Here is a 20556-nt window from a genome sequence, read left to right on the forward strand (position 1 = left end):
TTTCAATGCCCTGGCTGAGGGAAGGAGGTTCTCACCCAAGATTTGACGGTACATGGCCCCGTCCATCGTCCCTTTGATGCGGTGAAGTTGTCCTGTCCCCTTAGCAGAAAAACACCCCCAAAGCATGTTTCCACCTCCATGTTTGACGGTGGGGATGGTGTTCTTGGGGTCATAGGCAGCATTTCTCCTCCAAATACAGCGAGTTGAGTTGATGCCAAAGAGCTCCATTTTGGTTTCATCTGACCACAACACTTTCACCCAGTTGTCCTCTGAATCATTCAGATGTTCATTGGCAAACTTCAGACGGGCATGTATATATGTGCTTTCTTGAGCAGGGGGAACTTGCGGGCGCTGCAGGATTTCAGTCCTTCACGGCGTAGTGTTACCAATTGGTTTCTTGGTGACTATGGTCCCAGCTGCCTTGAGATCATTGACAAGATCCTCCCGTGTAGTCCTGGCCTGATTCCTCACCGTTCTCATGATCATTGCAACTCCACGAGGTGAGATCTTGCATGGAGCCCCAGGCCGAGGGAGATTGACAGTTCTTTTGTGTTTCTTCCATTTGCGAATAATCGCACCAACTGTTGTCACCTTCTCACCAAGCTGCTTGGCAATGGTCTTGTAGCCCATTCCAGCCTTGTGTAGGTCTACAATCTTGTCCCTGACATTCTTGGAGAGCTCTTTGGTCTTGGCCATGGTGGAGTTTGGAATCTGATTGATTGCTTCTGTGGACAGGTGTCTTTTATACAGGTAACAAGCTGAGATTAGGAGCACTCCCTTTAAGAGTGTGCTCCTAATCTCAGCTCGTTATCTGTATAAAAGACACCTGGGAGCCAGAAATCTTTATGATTGAGAGGGGGTCAAATACTTATTTCCCTCATTAAAGTGAAAATCAATTTATAACATTTTTGACATGCGCTTTTCTGGATTTTTTTGCTGTTATTCTCTCACTGTTCAAATAAACCTACCATTAAAATTATAGACTGATCATTTCTTTATCAGTGGGCAAACGTACAAAATCAGCAGGGGATCAAATACTTTTTTTCCCTCACTGTATTGATCTTATGAGTAACATTGTTCTTCATCTTGGTATTTCCCTCACCACACGTGGAGTCTGCTCTTCTGGTCCCAAGTTCTCCACTAAATCCCCTCCCTGGCCATCTCCACAACCCCTCCAGAGCCCCGGCGTATGCTGGTCACAGTACTGTGCTCGTAATAGAGGAGAGGTGTGCACTCAGATCTAGAAGAGAATGGAGATGCACTTCGCCAGTACACACAAGACATGATTCCAGCCCACACACCGCTGCACAAGCTGCACTTTATTTGTGTATTATTCAACAGTCTCAATACATGGTTTGCAAGCGCTGAGCGTTGTTAGCCTAACACGTGTACGGTTAACGAATTATTTAACTGGAATACGTTGTATTATTCTAAACGTTGTCCAGGATATGCGAATGCAGAGATAACCTGGGTAGACCTAAGTGCCATTGATGAGAGGGAGTTGCTGTTCATGTGAATGGGGAGTGAAGGTTTGGGAGAGTGAGTGAACTCACTTAGGACCTATTATTTAGGTGGGCAAGGCACGTGTGTTGTCGGCGCAAGAACCAGCAATGCTGATGCTCACACACTCCACCAGATAAGCCTAAAGGCTCGGTAAACAAAAATGATTGTATTTGCGCCATTTTATCACGCAAGACAGTCACGAAAGAAGGTGCTACGTTCCACAGACGGTTCGCAGTAGGGGACAATGCTGATATGCGTTTCCAATTCACCGATTTGCGGGTATTTTTTGTTAAATTTGTCACATTTGAAGAACGGTGACGCTGGCAAACAGCATAGGGCAGGCCCAAATCGCCCACAGATTTCAGCTATGATGATGCACAACATACGCGTTGATATGACTGTGATCAATGGGGTCATAGTTCAGTGCAACAACAATTTTTTGCTGACGCTTTCCTTGGCTGCGTGGACATCTTGGTGCCAGGTACTATCAAGAGCGGGTGGCAAATACCCATAGTTCAGTGCTGCGGAGACGAGGGGACCCACATGAAGTAGACACCGCGTGTACATTTCTGACTGTAGCTTTGATTTATTTTGCCAAGTGCTAGGTATTTAATCCTGGCCCACGCTACCTTGTCTGCATAGATGGAGACATCTTTGTTACGATAAGTTGTTAGACTTAAGTGTACGAGTTCAATGCAATGTATTTATCGTTAGAAAGTATTGTTATTCAAATCACAACGTGTTAAAACAATGTTACATTATTTACGTAAATACATACAATTCCTGTAATAAGCATTACGCTGTATAAAATTAAATTATTATTGTCCTCATTATTCTCTGGACTTTTTATAATGTCGGGAGCTTGACTGTTTGCTCTCACCCCATCAGCTCCGTGTTGTGTTCACCTCCGTACCCTGTATCGTGTCCGTGATGTGTCTCTGTGGTGCATCGTACCAGTTTTGATGTTTAATGTGGTTCAATGTTCAGTGTTTAGAGAAGGCATTTGCACGAATTAATCTAAATAAAATAGAATTATTAAAGTTGCCCCTCTTGTTTCATTGATAATAAGGCAGAATCACTACAGTCCTTCCCATATCTCATTTACCTCCAATGCCTTGTGGAAATCGTAGACATGTCCGGGCGCTCGTTTAGGAAATGTAAGGAGGCGAATGAGAGGCCCTGCTGGCAGTCTTACACCGCAAAACGTGATCACGGCCCACCTCCCCAACCGGGCTTCACGGGGGTGAGGAAGGGCTGGCCTTGGTCAGCAGCTCCAGCTCCTGACACAGCGTCTCGTGGCGGAACGCCACGCGGATGGGTGCCACGTTGCTCTTGGTGGCGTCGTTCCCTTCGGGCCCCTCCTCCAGGTACTTGTCGCCCAGGAACTCGCGCTTTTCCTGCACGGCGTCAACAGCAGGTGTCTTTACGTGTACAGTACAGTATATCACGGTCGCTGAGCAGAGGCCCCAAAGGTCCAAAGGCCCAAAAAGCCCTTCCTGTGACATCAAATTTTCGGATCCATTCCAAAACACATTTTTTTGGGATTGTACTGAATGTGCTGTTCTGTGTGGGGGACTGCTGTGCCACGTGCTGCCATTTGCTGAGCTGCTGCGCCACGTGCTGCTCTGTGCGGGGCTGCTGTGCCGCTGCGGTTACCATGTGGGAGAGGCCGCTCTGCCGCACGCTGTTGCTGGCGATCTCGCACAGGTCGCACGTGCTCAGCTTCCAGAAGTGCGCCGCCGTTGCATACTCCTCCACCAGCGCCTCCTGCTCACGCACCCCACACCCTCGTCATTACCGCTTGGGCTGATCTCGCTCAAGCTTGTAACCGCCCCCTGGCTCCCTTATCCTCGTGCGGTTCGTCGTTACCATCCAGGCCACTTGTTGCGTTAATTTATCGTTATGCCGCTCATCACCGCCTGGGCCACTTTGTAAAGCTCATTACCATTTGGGACGCTCCCTGCTGTTCATTGCTGCCGTGGATAAAAGTGGTTTGGAAAGGCAATAGGCCGATGGACTAAAGGTGTATTTGCGTGTGGCGGCACAGAATACAGTTGTGCGTATATTTATTTTCATCAATCACATAGGCCAGTGTTCGCAGGCCACTGGTGGCCCCTGGTGGCCTTTCGTGCGGCCCCTGACGTGCAGCCCCCGACAACACACTAATGGCATCCCTTGCAGGCGGTGTGGCGGCCCTCCACACTGAAAATTAGTGAAGAACACGAACATTTCTTAGTTTTTTTCTGTAAAGTTTTATATATATTTTATTATTTTGTTGTTTCTCTTCAACGTGACTTTACCGAAAAAAACTAAGAATATGAATTACTGCAGTCACGAAAGCTTTAAATCAAAACACGAACATTTCCATCAGCTGGCAACCATTACAATTTTGCAAATGTTACCGAATGTTGGTTTGTTTACGATTCTTGAGTGACTAGGCCGTAATTGCCTCTGGTTTCTCCGGCAAGAGCTGTAACATCTGTAAGACCCAGGGGCGGCCCCGTGCGTCACCTGCGTGAAGTGGAACTGCAGGGGGTCATCCGAGGACAGGGAGACCGTGAGGCCCTTGTGGTAGAAGTCGAGGAAAGGGTTGCGGGAGTACTCGAGGAAGAGGCTGTTGTTGCTGATGGGCGACATGGCGATGGGGATCTGGCACAGGTAGTACAGGTACTGTAGCACGGGACTCTGCGACGGGGGGGAGGGGCGGAGGACAGCGGGTGGACAATCCATCCGTCAGTTCGCTCGGATAGCTGGGGTCCGTTTGCGTCGGTCCGCAATGACCTCTGCTTATGACCTCGTCCCAAGTCTTATTGGCAGGAGCGGGCACGGAGCAACTGATGTATCCAGCGAGAGGCGAGGTCTCGACCAAGTCGGTGAAGCACGTCTGCCTGATATGATCTCAGTGGTGAGCAGCGAGAGCTTCGTGAGCAGGGGTAGATTCGTCCTGAGCGTGCGGTGTGTTGTTGTCCAAATTGCACGTCAATGTCCTAATGCCCCGTCACATCGTTCTTGACAGCTGTCCACCCACACAGATTCGTGTGGACAAGTGTGCAGATAAATTTGATGTGCGCAAGGTGCTTTTCTTCAACACCTGGTTAACCAAAAGACTGTGCAGAAGTTTTCAGAGAGTACAACAAAACCATTGTGTATTTTTGTACATCGATCGCTTTGAAGTGGCATTAGTATGTAGTTTATTGTAAAAAAATTCGGTCACAGTCCATATGATCACTGTTACATTGCATTTATGGCTTTATTTTGGTGATTTCTAAAACGTGTTTTGGTTTGGCCTTGTTTTTATTTATTGTAGTACGGAGTTAGACTGATGGCCTTAATATTAGTTGTCTTGTGGTTGTTGTTGTTGTTTGACTTGCATCCCACTGGGATTTTTGCACACAGCGGTGGTGTACGGTGCTATTTCAGGAATATTTTTATGTTTTTTTCCTGGATTTTCTGTTTGCACATGCACATAATCACTTTAAGATGTTTTCTTGTTCATGTTTTTGTTTTTTGTTTGTTGCGGTTGCACCCGATTCAAGAGCCGAATGGCTCACAGGGCTATACCAAATAAATTGAACTATGAACAATGATTTTAAACTCGTTTCCAAGAGAAATTAAAACTTCGAGTGGAGTTGATATTGTTTAACCAGGTGAGAACCGGCATGAGTCTCGTTTGCGACAGTGACCTGCTTGTTCCTCGGAGGTGGATTGTGGGGTGGTCCTGACCTTGCTGAGGTTGATGCCGTGTGAGATGTTGTCGGAGGTGAGGAAGGAGTCAGCCAAGTGTGCGACAGAGCCAGCCTCGCCACAGTGCGGCCGGAACACAAACGTGTTCATGTTGCACTGTCTGTTCGCACAGCAGCAGTAGGGGTCATGTATGAGCATACATCATCTATACATGTGTGTGTGTATGTGTGTGCTTATTATTTTGCTTTGGTAATAGCTGCTCATTCAGAGGAGTTGGAGACGCTGCTGAGACTGGAGCGTGCCACTAAGAGATGGGGCCTTACCATCAGCCCCCACCAAAACTAAGCACCTGCCTGGGTATTTTATACCATCGGACACTCCACCCCCATAAAAATTGCAATGGGTATCCATTGCCGGTTGGGATTATTAATATGGTAATCAGCGTACATTATTCCTGTCGTTTGCGTGCAATAAAATAGCAGTGCCTGTTATTGTCTGCGTACACGTGATCCCTATTGATGTATGGTGACCTGTATGGTGGTGTCGTATTTAGAACTGAATGAATCCCAGGTGCGGTGTTTAAACATCAGCACAAAGGCGGCTGGGCGTGAAGCTGTCCTAACCCGTCCTGTCATGCTTCGTGACGACTTTTTATTTTCATTAATTTTTTGTTCATGAATGAATATAGTCATCATTTAGAATGTTTGTTTTACATTTTCAATCAGTTCCCTATTCCTGTAACCTGTAAAGCACATGTACCGCTACTTGCGGTTTGTAACATGACCTATGTAACCACGATGGTAACTAAGATCCATACTGTATGACATTTACCGTTGCAGGACGCTTCTTGGACCCTTCCTGCTGAAATCTGAACAAGATCTTGCTTACAGCACCTGCCCCACCAGTCTGTAATGGCTACCTGGGGGACCTGTGCCTTTTGTGTTTTTGTGCAGTAAGTGTGCACGCTCGCATCCCCGTTTCACCTCCCCCGCGCCCCCCCACCTCCCGCCTGCACCTGCCGCACGTGACCCTGTCGCCCAAACAGCGCCGCTCACCTGCGCAGCTGGTTGAGCACGGCCACGTTGGCGAACATGTAGTAGACGTAGTAGGCGTACGGAGGGTTCTCCGCGCTCGTCCACTCCTCGGGGGCCGGGCTGTCCGGCAGGAACAGCCCCTCGGCCAACGACTCGTCGCTCACCGAGTCGAACCCCGTCACCTGCGGTTCACGAGCGAAATGGGAGACTTGTTGCGTAGCGGGATGGTGGAGCAGTGGTAACGATTGTTCCTCGCGCTGAGAGGGGCCCGGGTTCGATTCCCAACCGGGAAACTTTCTGTGCGGAGTTTGTATATGCTTTCCCCCTGCTCTGCATGGATTTCGTTCCCATAAGTAAAAGAACACACAATGCCATTAGCAGTGACAAAAATATCCCAATCCTGAGAAATGTCCTGCAAACATCGCAATTGAGATTACACACAACAACATTGCCCCTCTACTGCGAGAACTTGGCAGGGCCCCCATTAAAATAATTATAAATATATAATAAACGAATACGATTCATATTCATTTGAATAATCTAAAAATAAGGCCGATATATGAATATTTGGATGACCTTGAAATATATACTTTTATGTATTTGTACATGACCTGAAAATTCAACAACCCTTAAGTTATCCTTTTTTAAATTCGAAACTCATCCCGAGCAGTAACTAACAACAGCTGTTTTTGGAATGTAATGGCAGTCACTTTTGTAATGAGCTGTCAATGGAAATGATTGATAACGGTCACTTGTAACAGAACTCTACGGCAGTAAATAGGGTTTGGTTACGGGGGTCTAATGCATCGGCCTGGAGCCAAGTGGATTTTCTCTTCACCGCTACGCATCGCCACCGCCGCTGCTGCTGCAGCGGAGGAGGAGGAGGCACGTACGTGCTGGAGGAAGTTGTGCAGGGTCGGGTTGGAGTCCGGGTTGAGGGTCACCTCGAACAACGGCAGAAAGATGTTCTCCAGCATCACCCCGAAACTCGGGATGATGTTTCTCGTGCGGAAAATGTGACTGCGAGCGATCACAGCGAGAGGTGAATGATGCAGTTTTTTTCAGTTTTTCCAGTTCCATTTATTTAGGTATAACCCTGTGAGCCATGCGGATCTCGACTCGGGTGCAACCGCAACAAAACGAAAACATGAACAAGAAACATCTTTAAAAAAACAAGCCGGCAAGCCAGTGCATTATAGGAGCCTGCCGTTTTACCAGGGATTCAAATCCCAAACAAAAATTTTTGCGTGGAAACACGCACACACAAGTACCAACGGACGGACGTGTCATGCCTGTACTAAAATGCCATTATAAGAAATGCAGCATGATGTTATATATATTTATTGTTATATTAATATAGTCTTTAATGGTATTTTATTGCCAATGTTGGACAAAATATACGGAGATCTGGGCATTGGTACTGGTGAGCCGTGGTGAGTTTATTATTTTGTTTAGGGGTTTTGTATTATTGTAGAAACACGTGCAGTGCCCACGTACAGATGGACGGACGGACACAATTTCCTTGCAAAGCATTAAGTGGCCTGTCGGCTACATTAAAAAAAAAACCAGGTACGATATTCACAGACAACAGAAATAGGGTTCCTTTCCTGTAGTCCAGAGGTCGCCGGAGTTGAAAGGCTGTTGCAAGTTTCTTAATTCCCCACCGACTGTCCACGCAGCAATTATAAATGGGTACACCAGAGGAAGTCGATCCGTAGGTCACATGTGGTGGGCAAAAGTGTGGGTACTCTCACCTCTTCTAAGTTGTCGAGCCTCCGAAGAAACGAGGTCACTCACGAGAGGGACGGAGCAGTGGCATGAGTTAGAAATTATAGGACTGCACCTTTTCTTTTTACTGGAGTCCAATTCTGCATATTGCACTGGGATCTGAGACATGGCTGAGAGCATCGTACATGCAATATGGTGGCCACGTAGCATGCATGCAAGGCTTGTGGATGGGAGTCGTGCCTTCCCCTGCTGTTTGTGAGCAGCACGCCTTGCACTGTTAAATAAAATTGTCTCCAACCTGCACACATTCTCTTGCTGTGATGGGTTTTCCCATCATTCTCATCAACGTAAAGAAAGTGTTGCATCTTGAAGTGAAACGTTATTTCGTACTCAAATGAGCATCGAGGCTGTGTTCTTCTCTTTAGGTGGCGCTCATTATCATGGCACCAGCCACGCTAGAACGCTGTGCCACTGCAAATGCACAGCATCCAAGCACGAATTTGCTTTCAAGCGACAGCTCAAGACTCTCCTCACCTGTTCAGGATCTCACCTGTTCAGGCAGTCACTCATTTTGGCTCACCCGTTCAGGCTCTCACCTGTTGAGGCTGCATACAAGGGACGTCGACCTCTTGACTCTGGCACCTCCCGAGTTCTCGATCGAACATTGCGTCCGATTAGCGAATCATGCGCGTATTGATTGTGTTTTTATTATCATTATAAAGTTACTTCATGTTCGCTGTGAGAGTCGACGAGCGAGCGGACGTACTAGATGCGCGGGACCTGGATGACCCAGCGCAGGTGAGGCGAGTACACCTGGTGCTGCTCGAACCAGCCGGCCAGCTTTTCCCAGTCCCCCCGCGAGCGGCCGTACACTGACATGCGTGGCTCCGCGTACTGGTAGCGGCTTGCCTCCAGCCGCCGGCCCACATTCTGCAGCGTGGCCCCGCACCAAGAGAGACGGTAAAAAAAAAAAAGAGTAAGTCAAAGCGATTTCCTGCTCCAGCGGACACCGAGGCATTGGTGCTCATCCTAGAGTCCCGAGCTGTTGGTGGACAATTGCTAATTGTCATGGCGGGGGCGAGTCTATCCACAGGACAAGCACAGTTCAATTCCCCACAGAGTGTTGCTCGTTTCATTAACCGCAGAGGAAATATGATGGGCTGAGTCAACCCCTCCCAGGATTTGAACTCGCGACCTTCTGATTGCGAGCCGCTCACTCTATCGCTGGGTTACTTAGTTGATACCACAGCATCGACGGGTGAGTAAGAGAGAGGGTGTGTGTGCGCATCTGTGTTGGTGTGCGTGCGATCGTGTACTTGCTGCTTGTACATCCACAGCCTGGTGCTCCATGGACACATTCCTTTCTAGGATTGTGCCCTGCCCAAGCCCACTTCTTTTTTAAAATCAATAATAAAAAATATATAACAGGCGTTTATCAGCCCACGGGTACACTACAGGTGATTTGGCCACGGGCTACTACTGCCGAAATGTCTCATTGTCAAGACGATGCGTCTTCGCGTGCGTCACCTGTGGTGTCGTGTGTGCGAGTGTGCGAGTGTCTCCGTGCCTTCACGAGCATCGCAAAGTATTTTCCGCTCATGTGGTTGTTGGTCTTGAGGAAGACGTTGCGCAGCTCGCTGGAGCCCAGCGGGTTGTACTTGTCGTTGAAGCGGTCGAAACGCTGGAACGTGTCGCGGTCCTGCGCGAGACACGCCAGCCGTCGCCGCGGTTCCGTGATTTCCCTCGAGCGTAACGTTGCTCATCTACTCCCCCACCATATAAAAGATGATTAAATTCAACAATTCAATAACATTTATTTACACTTAACCAATTTTAACCAGGGTGACTGCGGGGCGAGAACCGTGAAACGTCTGCAACAAAGCGGCAAACGCTCTGCCGCTCGGCCACGTCGCCACTCCTGATTAAACAGTTTGTTGATCGCTCATTAATGAAACAACAACTTGTCAAGAGAGGCTACCGTCTGTGCGCATGTGTACCGCACCACGTGCACGTCCAGGTTGTCCAGGTCGATGGAGTCGCTGCGAAGGTGCAGCTGCGCAAAGAGCTCGGCCAGCGTGAGCTCGCGGCCGTCGGGACCGCGGGACACAGGGACGCCCTCCTCGCGCGCGCTCCGCATCATCTGCAGTAGCTCCCGCGCTGTCATGCACGCCGCCGCGTGGATGTGCGTGTCCACCTGCCCCACAGCAGAGACAAAGGCGAAGAATGATCGCCCGTGTAGCCTACACAGGCCGTTGGGGCAAGCGCTTTTGCAAATACCTAATGAAGGCTGGCATGGCGCACGAGAGCGTGGTGTGCAGCCAGCCATAAACGAGGTGCTGTATTCATTTAAGGCTGAGGCGTCAACCTAGGGGAGGTTCGCGATCGGTGCAGATATTTGCCACCGATGTTGGCCGTGAGCGGGAATCAAACGCGGGCCGTTGGGTTCAAAGCACTCACCACTGCGCCACCGCTCCCACCTAGCCCACACACAAAAAATGCGACTGCTCAAGATGAGTGCCAGGTGGGTATGGACGGCCTCGACATCAGTGATGGTGTGTGCTCAGCATTGGCCCTGGTGCAAGGGATTCAATTCCCCCTCCCCCTGTTCATATTCGCTCCTCTCTTGGTAGCCCGGTGCCTGAGCCTCTCCGGCCTTTGGGCTATGATGCAGTTGTGCGGCCTGCACCAAAGTACAAGACCACGAGAGGGTGGGCATCGTACCTTCACCACGTTCTCAAAGTCGCGGCAGCCGTCCACCTTGAGCTGTATCATCTCGGCCAACTCGTTCGTCATCTGATGAACCTGAAACTTGGCGGCCAGGAGCTTGAGGCGTCGCTGGCAGAATGTCTTGCTGCGACACAAACACGCAGACACAACGGGCCCCCCACACGGTGTTAGGGGAAGGAGAGAAACGTCTCCGAACATCAAGCCCCATGGCAGTGCAGCACAAGTCAAGTGATCTCGTCGTACCTCGCTGATCTCATCAAGGGGCACAAACCACCATCGCGCGAACTCCAGTCATCCTCGCAGCATTGGCTCTTGGCTGCTAGCCATCAAACAAAGACGGCCGCCGCATCGCGCGCTTTCAGATGCGTTCCTGCGGCCGTCTGGAACGCTTCTCCTTCCGATATTAGGAAGCCACTGGAGCTATCCACTTCTAAATCATTAAGAATGAAGACTCATTTCTTTAGAACCGCTTTTTGTATGTAGTTTGTTGTCCTTCACCCTGTACCTCCGATTGGCACGGTTGGCTACGTACGGTGCAAAAGAAGTTCAACATGCATATGCACATGCGGCGTCGGGGCTGCAGGCGTTTCAGCACGGGGTGCCGTTCCCATTCCGCACAGTCTGCATATCCTGCAGGTGCACTGGCACTCGAGCGAAGTCATGGTATAGCTTGAAGCCAGATAGATTTCACAACGGGCTTAGGGAAGTGGACTGGTTGCTCAACTTGCTGTAGCGTGACCCACGGTGATATCAGAGCGGAAGCTGACCCCAGAGCAGCCATGCAGCATGTGGCCCTGGACACCGCGAAAGCATCGAGTCACTGCTGAGGCCGGATGTTTTGCCATTCCCTACCCTGCCACCCACATGCCCTCAAAACATATAACGATGACTGGTGATGCAATGGTTGTACCAATTAATTTAAAACCGAGTGCGCTGTCATGGAAAATCCTTCATTCAGGAGTGTTTTTCTATACCCTTGTGTTGCTTTGGCCGAGGAGGGACATTCTTAACACTGAATAACTATTTCTTACAAATGGACTATAAAGGGGGCCGTTCACGTTTTGCATTTTAGTAAGATTGTCAACATTTTAGACCTGACACCCAAAAAATAATAACCTACTCTTGTGAATCATGTCACACTTTTAAGTACGATTAAACAACCGTTTCCTCCGACAGGAACCGGTTCAGTATGGGACTCAATCGGGTAACGTCTTTAAACATCGATTAAACATGATATCATTACACATTTTAAAATGTGTATCATTTTATACGGTATTTATTTTATTCGCATTTTTTTACGAGGTTGTTTTTATTCTTACATAGTTTTTGTTCCTGGAATAATTTCATTCTATTTTCAAAAAATGTAATCGGAACTGATACACTGCTGCCATCTTGACAAAACCCTGTGGGAATTGCTACGTGCATCTCAAGGGTGTGTGCTGGTAAAATAAAAGATTACTGACAAACAACATTGGTACACAGAGAGAGGGTCACGGGGTGACTCACAGGGGCCCATCCTGCACAAGACCGAGCAGCACTCCCAGGTCGCTGAGGTGGGAGGACAGGCCGATGGTCGCGTCGCAGGGCAGGGCCCAGGCTTGGCCGTCCTCCTGGGCCTTCTCGTCGACGTAGAGGACGGCCACGCCGCGCACCATGGCCACGCGGCTCGGTAGGGTCAGCGCGGCCGGGGTCACCGGGGGCGGCGTGGCCGCACCGTCGGCCTCAACAACCGCCGTCACGTCCACCGTCGCAAAAGCTGCACAGTTGTTGAAATCATCATCATCATCATCGTCTTAATCGTTATCACAGTACTCTGGATTTTACTGAAAGATGTCCACTCTAACTTTATACCGCTTATAACGCGAGAACAAAAAGTAGCACAAGGATGAATGATCCACCAAACATTTGCAAGCAAAAAATCCCTCCAAAATGCAACGTGGCTTTTTGAGAGGAAATGAGCTAACTTTGACCTGGAGAACAAGCACACATGTTTTAAACCAGTGAAAAAAAAAATAACTCTGCAACGACCACCTCCTGCCATCCGCCAGTCAAGAGATTGAGTGCACAATGCCGTGCGCAGGGACAAGGTGAGGAGGGAGATGAGGGACTGCGCTTTCTGTGTCCATGGGACCATTCCTTTTAAATTAACATGAAGCATCAAGTAGGTTGTACAGACATGTGTGGAGTGTACAGTGAGGGAAAAAAGTATTTGATGCCCTGCTGATTTTGTACGTTTGCCCACTGACAAAGAAATGATCAGTCTATAATTTTAATGGTAGGTTTATTTGAACAGTGAGAGACAGAATAACAACAAAAAAAATCGTCTGACCTCTGTGATTGCCAACAAGGGTTTTGCCACCAAGTACTAAGTCATGTTTTGCAGAGGGATCAAATACTTATTTCCCTCATTAAAATGCAAATCAATTTATAACATTTTCGACATGCGTTTTTCTGGATTTTTGTTGTTGTTATTCTGTCTCTCAATGTTCAAATGAACCTACCATTAAAATAGAGTGATCATTTATTTGTCAGTGGGCAAACGTACAAAATCAGCAGGGGATCAAATACTTTTTTCCCTCACTGTATGTATATAAGCAATCCCCGATGCGAGGCCGATGCCCATCCAAGCACAGTCTGGGCCCTGCTCGGTCAGATACCTTGAACTAACGAGATTGGGTGCATTCTGGGTGATTTGAGCATCGGCTTGTAACAAGCATCTGCCTGCAGTGCCAGTCCCCATACTGCTTGTGTATCGGGCACTGGCAAGGAGATACGGTGGCAAATCCAAGGACAGGGCGGGGAAAATTGCCTTCCCCCCAGAAGAAAGATACCCTGATTGTTTTTTATGAGTGTCGAGACCTATCGTTTTTTTAAACCCTAACATTTCAGGTCCGCCCCCCCCCACTCCACTGCCACCTTGGGAAGTTTCAAGATTCATGCCCGGCGCTCAACCCTGACGGGGGAGCTCGTGCGATGGGGACTGCAGGCCTCGCCGCGCGCACCTGGGTAACCGTTGGGCAGGCCGTCTTCCGTGCCACAGTCAACTTTGTCTCCCGGCGGCCGCAGGAAGCGCGTGGCGGTGCGTGGGAAACGCTGCAGTGAGGCCACCATGCGCTGCTGCCGTGCTCGCATTGCTCCCATCAGCTTGGCCGCAATGTCCTGCAGCTCGGCTGGCCTCACCTGGGACAGTAGAGGGCAGGTGGTGGGCGCAGAGGACTTCTCTGTGAGCAGACAACTTAAAAGAGGCCTTCATCTAGCAGTGGATTGATCATGGCTGGTGATTGTCTTTGCGAGCAGATCGTCTGTAATAAATAATTTCCCTCGGTATTCATTCACTGTTGTGTTTTCCACTGCTGTCCCTCAATTACAATATTTGCCTTTGTTTAGCAAACTTTTACATGACTCTTTTGGTCACAATTCCTTTTAACCCAACTTTCTGCTCTCTCTGTTATGTTCATCGATAATTAACTGTAGTTATTGTTCCCATTGCTGTAATTACGGTCATCAGTAAATCCTATGTGGTGAATATATTATTCGGCTATATTTACCATCCACTGTACCATGTTCAATCTGTGTATAATCCTTGCTATGCCACATCAGAGACATGGACATTGATGAAGCAAATGGAACAAATGCTGAGGGTGGTGGGGGTGGCAGGATGATTGGAGTCGGTATAACTATTAAAACGAAACTTTGATTGATTTTACCCACCGAGCTATGTAGCTTTTTCAGAAGCGATCTGGCCACAAATGATAGCCCAACAAAGTGGTTTATCATATGGAAATTTATAGCAGCAGCTATGATTCTAAATGTGGAGGGAAAAACCGGAGGACCTGGAGAAAAATCTATGCGACCACAGGGAGAGGGGAGACATGCAAAATTAAAATATACAGGCGTCGGGGTCGAGATCGAACCCACGACCTCCTCTATACCAGGCGAGGAAGTTAACATCTCCTTGTCACCGTGGCAAGACAAAGATCCCCCGTATAGCCTTAACAGACTGTTAGCGAGCACCTATGAAGGCCGCAACGGTACACGAGGGGGTGGGTGGCTAGCACCACGCCCGACCGCCTTTGTCTCCCCAGTGGCAATGTTTACACACCGCACCAGGTACTCATTTGAGGCTGAGTCGACCTAGGGGAGGCCCAGAACCGGTTCAGATAATCGTCACTGGTGTTGGCCGTGAGCGGGAATCGAACTCGGGTTGCCGGGTTCATAGCGCAGCGCGCTAACCGCTACACTACCGCTCCCCACGTGTCACCGTGGTGCCCCTATATCCACACACAAAGAACCCCACCTCTCCGTCTCCCCGGGGTGAGACCTAAGGGACTGAGGAAAATATGTATGTCTCCTCTGCCTTGCAGGGATTAAATCAATAATAACGTGCTCTATCGGAAAATGTTTGAGATTGTGGTCTGGGGTATGAGGACCGAACGGATTTATTTTAATGTATTTTATCAGCGATTATTTTTTCTTGTTATGTGCATGTTTTCTAGTTATTTATATATTCATTTTTTTTTGCGAAGTAGTGGGGTTTTATTATTGTTTTTTTGTTGTATGGAACTGGATAAATTCATCTTTGAACTGTATTCAGGTGTGACTGCTTCTCATACTCGAGTAAATTTTTAATTTGAATTTTAAGCAAGGCTGCCTAAATCTCAAATCTAAGATGATTTAATTGATTGGTTCATTGACAGAAACGCGATGGGGGGGGGGGTGGGGGGGGGTCTGCCGCACCAACCCAGGTAACATCCGCGGCGCTGTCTCCCGTGATGACAACCCGGTGGAAAGACGTGGTGGACAGTGACGAGGAGGAGGAGGAGGGGAGACACAGGGAGGCGGAGGAGGACGCGGGGTTGATCATGTCTGGCTCATCCCAGGTCTTGGCCTTGTGCTGCAGCAGGAAGCTTCTCGCCTCGCTCCCGGGGAAGTGCTCCTGCACGGGCTGCAGGGAGCAGCCCCCCGCGGCCAGACCCCGGTATGCATTTGTCAATGCCGCCCCAGTGTCCCGCGCCTCCATCGTGGCTCGGTCGGGGATTCTTGAGAGAACACAAGAGACAGACGGAGGGGATGGATCACCGATACGGCCGAGTGGGGACTCGCCTACAACATCATCAGGTGGGAAAACCACAGCAAGAAATGTTTTTGCTGAAGTGGGACAGAGATACCGTGGTAAGAGGTTTCCCCACCTGATGATGATTGCTTGTGTTTTGCGATCGAAACGTCGCGATTTAATTTATTTTATTTTCTACCTGCGCGACTTTACCGAAAGAACCAAAGAGCATGGATAACCTGCAGTCACGAAAACTTCAAATATAGATCGCCTGCAACAACTGAGGGGTGACTCACCTGTACAAAATGTGGGCTCTTAGGGTCTGGATTCTGAATAAGCCTGGGCGAGTCGAGATGGAAGTTACCTGTAGTTGTGCAAGGAGGGGGTGTCTCACCTGTATAGGTGAGACGTGAAGGCTGACCCACCTGTGCAGGTGAGGGCTGTCGGGGATTCCACGTGAAAAGCCATCACCCCCACGTCATGTCTAAAAGACGCTACCCAATACGTGGGGGGCACGTCAAGGCACGTGGGAATTGGACCTCACATTGCCCGTGTGTGTGTGTGCGTTAGAATCGCAATTGGGGGCTTGTATTGTTTTGACAGGCGTCAGTTGTGTACCGAATTGCAGCTGCTGATGCGGTTATGTGTTCGCTGCTGTCTTCTGTGTGGTCAGTGGTGTTGTTTTCAGTCTTGTGTATGAACGTGTGTCATGCGTTGTATGTAACCGTGTGCTGTGGGGTATTGTTGAGTGTCTTGTGTACAGTATTGCATTGTGTTTTGTGATGTGTTGCGTCATTTGTATTTCACGCGCCGTGCGTGTTGCATTGTGTCTCGTGTGTATATTTAAAAAAAAACACTTGGGCTATGCATTGTTAAATCTAGAATTGAAAACGAACTTCTTTATAACTTCTTCTTGGTTCTTTCGGTAAAGTCACGTAGAATGGAAATAAAATAATAAAATAAAACATAATAAAATAAATCGAAATTCTTTATAACTGATTTTTCTGTTTAGCTTGTCGTTATTCCCCGCACCTCCGATTAGCACGGAAACAAGTTCAACAAACATAATCATGCCCATTGCATTGTGCCGTGCGGTGTTCGTATCGCGTGCCTCGCGTTGTCAGGCCTCGCCTGTTGACTCGTCGACTTGCGCCCATTGCGTACATGTCAACCCCATGGAGTTCAATTTCGGTGGTTCCACTGCCTGGGAAAAATCCCCTTCCTGGGCAACCCCCCCCCCCCCTTGGGAAAAATCCCCCCCCTGGGGAAAATCCCCCCTCCTGGGAACCCCCCCTTGGGAATAACCCCCCCCCCCTGGGAACCCCCCCTTGGGAATAACCCCCCCCTGGGAAAAAATTCCCCCCCCGGGAATAACCCCCCCCATGGGAAAAATCCCCCCCTTGGGAACACCCCCCCCCCATGGGAAAAATCCCCCCCTGGGAAAATCCCCCTCCCCCCCGCCGCCAAAGAAGCAGTGGCGAGCACCGCACGAAGCCAAGGGACCTCCTGACACTTCATCACCTGCCGCCCAGACACGGACGAGTCCACTTTCGGAGGAAGTGGGGGGGTGGGGGGTTACCAAATTCGTGCAGTCGGCACCAGGCTAATGCACACCACTTCACGAACACCCCCGCAGTGTGTTAATTAATAGTCATGACCTCTGGTAGATTGTGATTAGTTTCCAGCTGTTAAAGAAAGGCTGTGAATGAAGACGAACAAACTCGCGGAACCGACTCTTTAACACGAGAATTGTAGCAGCAGCAGCCGGTTGCATCGCAATCAAAACGGAGGTGAATTGAACACAGGTACACAATAAACGACGCTGCGAGAATCCGCTAAGTAGTCACGGGACATCCTCGAGACTTGAACATGCGCGCCCATTGCACCTCTACGGATTTGTTATTGTTGTTGTTGTCCAGCGCAGTCGCATTGAAGCGCGCGTCCGGTCACGCGGTGGATGCGTCTGGGGTCACGGCTCCTTGTGGTTGTCACGGTTTCATTTGGAGCGCGCGTTTTTGTTTTGTGCCTCTCCGTGCAGCAAAGTTGTTTCGCTGCGCGCCTTCTTGATGACTTCACCGGCGCAGGGATCGAGATCGTGTGCGACACACACACACAACAAAACAAATAAAACCAGCAGCGAGCTTGGCAAGGGAGCCCCGGGGGGTAAGGCGAGTGCGCCACGCGGGTTTCAATCGCGCGGGCGCCGCCGTCATTCGGCGAACGGTTCTGTACGCGACGGTTCTGTACGCGACACTTCTGTACGCGACACTTCTGTACGCGACACTTCTGTACGCGACACTTCTGTACGCCACTTTCATTTCATTGTGGAATTTTTTTTTGTCTCGAGGCCTCTGGAAGGACAGAGGAACGCCGCTGGCGCGTGTTTTGGTGATGCCGTTGCGATGGCCGTGGTGCCACAATTCATGCAACCCCCCCCCCACTCAACACAATCGCCAGTAGTATCACGGCATTGGAGATTGCCCTTAAAGGGGAAATACTGGCCTGAAAAGGTACACACAAAAAAACCCTATTATAACTAACGCGTCTTCATCGCAACATACGCACGCTTTCTATTAAAGCCACGGCGGTTTAACGCAAGCAAAACACTGGGTTGGTTTCGACATTTCGCGTTTCATCAACAACCAGGGTTGAAACAACGCTGCGGTATTGCAAAATGTCACGGTCAAGGTCCCTTGCCTGTGCAAAATGTGAGACGTGTGTGTGGGGGGGGTTGTCCTCGTCATACCCAAAATTATACACAATAGTTTTTATTTATTTAAAGTTTTCCTGACTGCAGGGATTCATATTCTTGGTTCTTTATAAAACATTTTTATTATTTTGTTTCCCCTTCTACGTGACTTTACCGAAAGAACCAAGAATATAACAAGTTTTGTTTACCACGCTCAACCGCCCTATTGACAGCCATTGGATGAAAGTCATCTGTATTAATAGAACGCGGCCAAAAAGTCGGGGACAAATAGTGCCTGCAGCTGTTTAGCTTTAGCTCGGCTGGCTGCAAGCGACGCGATCTCACCTCGGAATGCCGGAGGAAGTTGCGACGAGGGTCGTGTCCTCGCTTCGTCGGGACGCCACGCACGCACGTGTTTGCGAGAATGGCGACCAGCTGTGGAAGGGGGCTTTAATAGCGGCAGGGCGGTGAAGTTCCTTCTCTGTAGAACCCCGCCTCTTGTAACCCGCGGAGCCTCCGAGCGGAGGAGGCGAGAGAGACAGATGGACCCCCCCCTCCCACTCTTCTTATTCTGTTCCTCCAACTACCATTCCCGTTACCGCTCGTTGTGGTGTCGCGTGAACCTCTCTGGTTTCCCCGCTCACCCACGGTGGTGGTGGTCCAATTGGTTCGTTGGCGGTGTTTTGTACGTTCGCCGTGTTTCTGTAACGATGTGCCGTGCCCGAGGAGTAGCCCGGTGAGTATCTTAATCGTTGCGGGCGAAACCATGAATCGGCCCTTACTGTGTGGTCCGTGGATTGAGATACAGTACACGTACAGCACAAGTATATACATATGAACGTAATACATCTGTCAACCCCTTATCAGTGCCCAACCTTATTACAGACCAATTCAGACCTTATTGGTCACCCCATGCCCCTTATAAATCTCAGAGTTCATCCTACAAAGTCCCAATACAAGGGAAAAAGACAAAGACGATTTTTTTTAAACTAAATTTCCCTGTACAAGAATACGTGTAAAACTGTATGGGTTGACAGGTATGGAACTTAAGAGGTTCATACACGGAGATCCGCAGACAAGCACCAATTTGACCACAGAGGACCCATCGACTCGCAGAAACCAGTCACATAAAAAATACACAGCCTCACAGAGCGAAACACCCATAGACTCACATCGAGACCCGTTGACTTGAAACACTTCTTCCTTCGTACGGCTGGGAGATGATCAACAAATCTTATCCCGAGGTTGGCGAGTGAGCCGGGGCACGGCTTCTTGGTAGTAAGTAGCCTGGTGAACGGTTGCAATGCTGCCGGCGAATGATGGTAGCGGTGCAATGACGCTGCTATTTGGTTGGTGGTTTTTAACGTGTTGACCCGCACTGTAAGTTTATTTTTAATTTTTTTCCGCACAGTGTAACCAGCATCTGCCGGGCCTTGGCTGAGGTTACACGAGAGGGCTCACGGTGAGTGATGAGAGGTGGACGGGCGATGAGTGCCAAGCGACGCTCCGTGCGGATTGAATTGCCTTCCCGCGAGGACTTTGAAAAGGGTTGGGTGGAAAAGTCGTAAAACCTGTCTCAATATACAATGCCATGTTGATTTACACAGGGCTGCCGAAATGTGCCCGCATCTCCTGACGCCGCACAGACGCAGTTGGGCACGTTTACTTCAAAATCCAGGTAACTCTGTCACAGGTAGAGGGGGAGGTAATGACTTGAATAGGAGTCGGAGGTCGGCAGCACGGATGGCTTGGGGGGGGGGGGTAAAGGGAGTTCCAGGCTATGAGGGCAACATAGAAGAACGACCCGAGGACTTTAAGAGAAAGAACTTGGTTGCTGGTGCGGAGCGCGTGGAGGTTGGTAGAGTCGGATGAGAGAGGAAGAGGTCGGCGAGTGCGCGGAGGGGAGTAGAGCGATGGGAGGCTGGAAAATAGGAGTGGAGTGAGATGAGAGCGGTGGCGTAGGAGAGTGCGCGGAGAGTAGTGAGATGAGCGGGCAGGCAGGGACATGCCCTAACCCTATATACATACTGCCGATATACTGTATGTTTGGGTTGTATGCGCATATATGCAGGTATAATTGTTTTTGTACATAAATCCGAGCCGCGGGTCGACTCAAGTTTACCATCTTTCCTGGATCA

At 49.4% G+C, this 20556-nt stretch overlaps 1 protein-coding gene across 2 annotated transcripts; it reads right to left on the reverse strand.

Annotated features, from left to right (window-relative positions):
• Nucleotides 1–1304: 1304 nt before the first annotated feature.
• On the reverse strand, nt 1305–20489 carry LOC116950066 (AMP deaminase 3-like). 2 transcript variants are annotated; one of them, XM_076072564.1, is made up of 15 exons: nt 19591–20487; nt 18764–19120; nt 15418–15715; nt 13679–13856; nt 12183–12432; nt 10671–10800; nt 9952–10143; nt 9517–9648; nt 8716–8879; nt 7115–7241; nt 6243–6403; nt 5227–5347; nt 4015–4188; nt 3160–3270; nt 1305–2900 (listed from the first exon to the last, which is right to left on the reverse strand). In XM_076072564.1, the coding sequence occupies exons 3-15, from the start codon at nt 15694–15696 to the stop codon at nt 2739–2741; spliced, it is 2181 nt and encodes a 726-aa protein (XP_075928679.1). In that variant the 5' UTR covers nt 15697–15715; nt 18764–19120; nt 19591–20487; the 3' UTR covers nt 1305–2738. The 2 variants fall into 2 exon arrangements, with proteins under 2 accessions (XP_075928679.1, XP_032823377.2); XM_032967486.2 differs by lacking the exon at nt 18764–19120 and having other exon boundaries at nt 19591–20489.
• Between the last annotated feature and the right edge of the window lie 67 nt (nt 20490–20556).

Source organism: Petromyzon marinus, chromosome 38, assembly GCF_048934315.1.
Source record: "Petromyzon marinus isolate PM22_M1 ecotype Great Lakes invasive population chromosome 38, UKy_Petmar_22M1.pri1.0, whole genome shotgun sequence".
Taxonomy (NCBI): domain Eukaryota; kingdom Metazoa; phylum Chordata; class Hyperoartia; order Petromyzontiformes; family Petromyzontidae; genus Petromyzon; species Petromyzon marinus.

Excerpts from the sequence above, each read along its gene's own strand:
- LOC116950066 (XM_032967486.2), bottom strand. The coding sequence starts at position 15,696 with ATGGAGGCGCGGGACACTGGGGCGGCATTGACAAATGCATACCGGGGT. Across the intron at positions 12,433-13,678 it reads CCTGCCCAACGGTTACCCAG|CTTTTGCGACGGTGGACGTG; the intron begins GTGCGCGCGGCG and ends ACAACTGTGCAG. Across the intron at positions 7,242-8,715 it reads ATCCAGGTCCCGCGCATCTA|TCACATTTTCCGCACGAGAA; the intron begins GTACGTCCGCTC and ends GATCGCTCGCAG.